Source organism: Morone saxatilis, unplaced genomic scaffold, assembly GCF_004916995.1.
Source record: "Morone saxatilis isolate NCDOM2014 unplaced genomic scaffold, NCSU_SB_2.0 Contig8, whole genome shotgun sequence".
Taxonomy (NCBI): Eukaryota; Metazoa; Chordata; class Actinopteri; family Moronidae; genus Morone; species Morone saxatilis.
The window spans coordinates 706,636-709,758 of NW_023340257.1; the positions used below are offsets into that span (position 1 = coordinate 706,636).

Sequence of the window (3,123 nt, forward strand, 5' to 3'; positions counted from 1 at the left end):
TTATTCATTTTATTAATGAGTCAAATAATGCAGCCACATTCTTAAAATGAAAAAGCATTTCTGCAAATGCATTTTAATTTTAATTTTGGTCACGATTCACTTCCATAACAAAAAGCACTAAGCTAACAAGCTAGTATAGTCAGTAACCCAGTTCAAGTTGCTGCATTACACTGTTAATATAACATCAACACTTTCTGTATGTGTTTCAAATTAAAAGCCCTCTGTGGACAGAAACCCTTAATTTTGTAACAAGGCTTTTATTGTGAAATATTTATAAGAACGTGTTGTGGAAAACTGTCTTTCTGTTCCACTCTGGGGCAGCTGAATCATGTACGACACCTAGGGGTGAAATTCAGTGTTGCCGGTCCTGTATGGTATGTGGTTTAATATCAAGCCCATTTGAAAATGAGAAAAATCAGCCCAACCACTTGTGTCATTAAAATAACTGAGGATGCTCCTTTTTTGCTGTGGCTTCAGCAATAGGAAAGGGTAACAGTTACTGGAAGGGTAACAGTTCCTCTTGTGTCACTCATTTTCCTCCTCAGCTTCTGCTCCCCAGCGGAGTGACAGTCGAAGTGATAGTGGTGAACATCGTGTCGGCTGGCCACGTCTTTGTCCAGCAGCACACCCACCCCACCTACCATGCTCTGAGAAGCCTCGACCAGCAGATGTTCCTCTGCTACTCCCAGCCAGGCACTCCTGCTCTGCCCTCACCCGCTGAAGGTAACCTTGGTCAGACGGGGGTTCAGTTCTGCAGTTTAAGTAATTCTTTGACCCCATAGGCAGCTAGAACTACATCTTCAACAACCTTAAAAATCCCCCACTTTCGTTAATGGGCATTTGAAGCTTTGGTTGAGGAGGGGGAAACCACTGGTTTTACACCAGTGCTGTTTTTAAGGAAATGACCAATGTGTCACCTATGCAGGAAATATTCTTTTCACTTTAGTTTATAAAACAAACATGACAACATGTTTGTGTCAGGATCTGACAGCAGATAAACTTAGCAGATGTTAAAGGGCTTCACTTTCCCATACAAGACGGGTCTCTCCTCCCACACCAACAAAAGTTCTTGGTCTGTGAAAGATCAACTAAACTTAACTGAGACTATATCTTAAACTAAATAGAACTTTAAAGACCAAACTGAACCCAAAGAGGGATATAATTGCTCAATAAACCATTTTAGACACAAAGGGGGAACACACACTAATAACTAAACTATAAAGGGAGCAACACAGGACAGTTTGTCTTAAGTGTAAATATTTTAACAATTTAGCAACTTAGTGACAGTAATCATTTGGTTTGACAAGTTGATCCTCCAGCAGCAGCACCCTCAGTCTCTCTTTAGCAGTTGGTTTGTGGTGGGAAAGCAAACAAACCAACCACTGTATTTTAAGATGGCAGATTTGTGATTTCACCACAATTTCAAAAGCTAAACTAATAAATCCATTCACTCATTGGAAAATCTGTTCAGGAAGAGATCTGTACAAGCTATGTTTCTATTTATACAAATCATTTTGGTATTCAGGTATTTTCCCTGATTAATGGGTCAAAATCAGTTAAAACTGCTGTGCTTGTATCCTATTAAATATAGTGAAAATGTATGCTCGTATTAAAGTAATGACTGTAATGCTGCTACTTACTGGATTAACAGTCTTTCTCTGTGTGTGTGTGTGTGTGTGTGGTGTGTGTGCGCAGTTGGTGTGATCTGTGCAGCTCCAGCTGTGGAAGGAGCCTGGTGGAGAGCTCAGGTTATCACCTTCTATAAAGAAACAAATGAAGTGGAGATTAGATATGTTGATTATGGCGGCTACGACAGAGTGAAGATCGACTCACTACGACAAATAAGGTGAGTCAGAGGTCTGTGTTACAACAGTGTCATCCAAGAGAACAGTGCCATTTAGAACACATCAGGTCCAGTCCTAGCAGTTGCTGTGGTAAGGGTCAAAATCTGCCCTCTAGGGGCAGTTTCTTGAACTGGAATTAGTCCTAGACTAAAGATGTATTCAAATGTATCTACTGAATTTTGTTACAATATAGAACCAAGTGCAGTCCCCATGCAGGTAACCAGCTGTACTATTTTCCAGAATTATTTTATATTTTATTTTTTTTATCACAAATAATGGAATATTACTCACTTAAAACATTAAAGATGGCAGACATATTTCTCAAAATATTTTAAATTATTTTAAAGCGATACAATTTTGTATCCAACCCACTGTTGTACTGGCAGTCTTCAAGAAACTGAGCTACTGAGCTATACCCATTGACAAAGCTTTTTCCTGGTGCCCTGTAGGTATGAGCTGCTGTAGACATGCCTTGTCTCTGCGTCTGCTCCTCTGTGACATCTATAATTACTATATAATATATGATCTGTAATATATGATCTGTCCAAAAGCAGTGAAAGATGGCACCAGTGAGCGTTGTCACACTTGGTATTTTAGTGTACTAAACTTCTGTTTTTTTTCCAGTGACATACTGACACAGTTTGGTAACACACTTAAGTACTGAAATGTAACATTTATGATCTGAAATGTAACTTTTGTAGTTCGGTGGTAATGTGTACCATCATAATACCCAGTTTACCCATATTATACATTAGCATGGAAATTCATTGTTCTCAGAGGATCAGTGTGACCTTTCTTCTTCTATTACCATTGTGTAACATTTAGGAGGATCTGTTGTCAGAAATGGAATATAATATTCTTAGGTATGTTTTCATTAGTGTATAATCACCTAAATATAAGAATTGTGTGTTTTTGTTACCTAAGAATGAGCCATTTGTCTACAGAAGGAGCGGGTCCTCTTCTAAAGAGTCTGCCATGTTGAACTGGCATGTTTCTACAGTAACTCAGAATGGACAAACTTAAGACATTTGTGGAATCACTTTTGTGTTGCGACCTAACAGCTGTAAATGAGATCATTTTAAATTTGTAAAAGGTTCTGAAATGTTTTAACTTTGTCATCATACCATATGTAACAACACGTATTTAATCAGAATCAGATATACTTTGATAATCCCAGGGGGAAATTACTTTTGTTACATATACTCCATATGTAATAGAAAAAAACAGAATAGGACATACAATATATTAAGAATATATTAAGAATTAAGAATATAAAAGG

At 37.8% G+C, this 3,123-nt stretch overlaps 1 protein-coding gene across 1 annotated transcript in view; it reads left to right on the forward strand.

The window, feature by feature from the left end:
- Nucleotides 1-3,123, forward strand: part of akap1b (A kinase (PRKA) anchor protein 1b) — a gene marked incomplete in the record, with an annotated part of 22,504 nt that overhangs the window by 12,271 nt on the left and 7,110 nt on the right. The window contains 2 exon segments of the mRNA XM_035679486.1: nucleotides 546-723; nucleotides 1,696-1,846. Coding sequence (XP_035535379.1) covers nucleotides 546-723; nucleotides 1,696-1,846 — 329 coding nt within the window.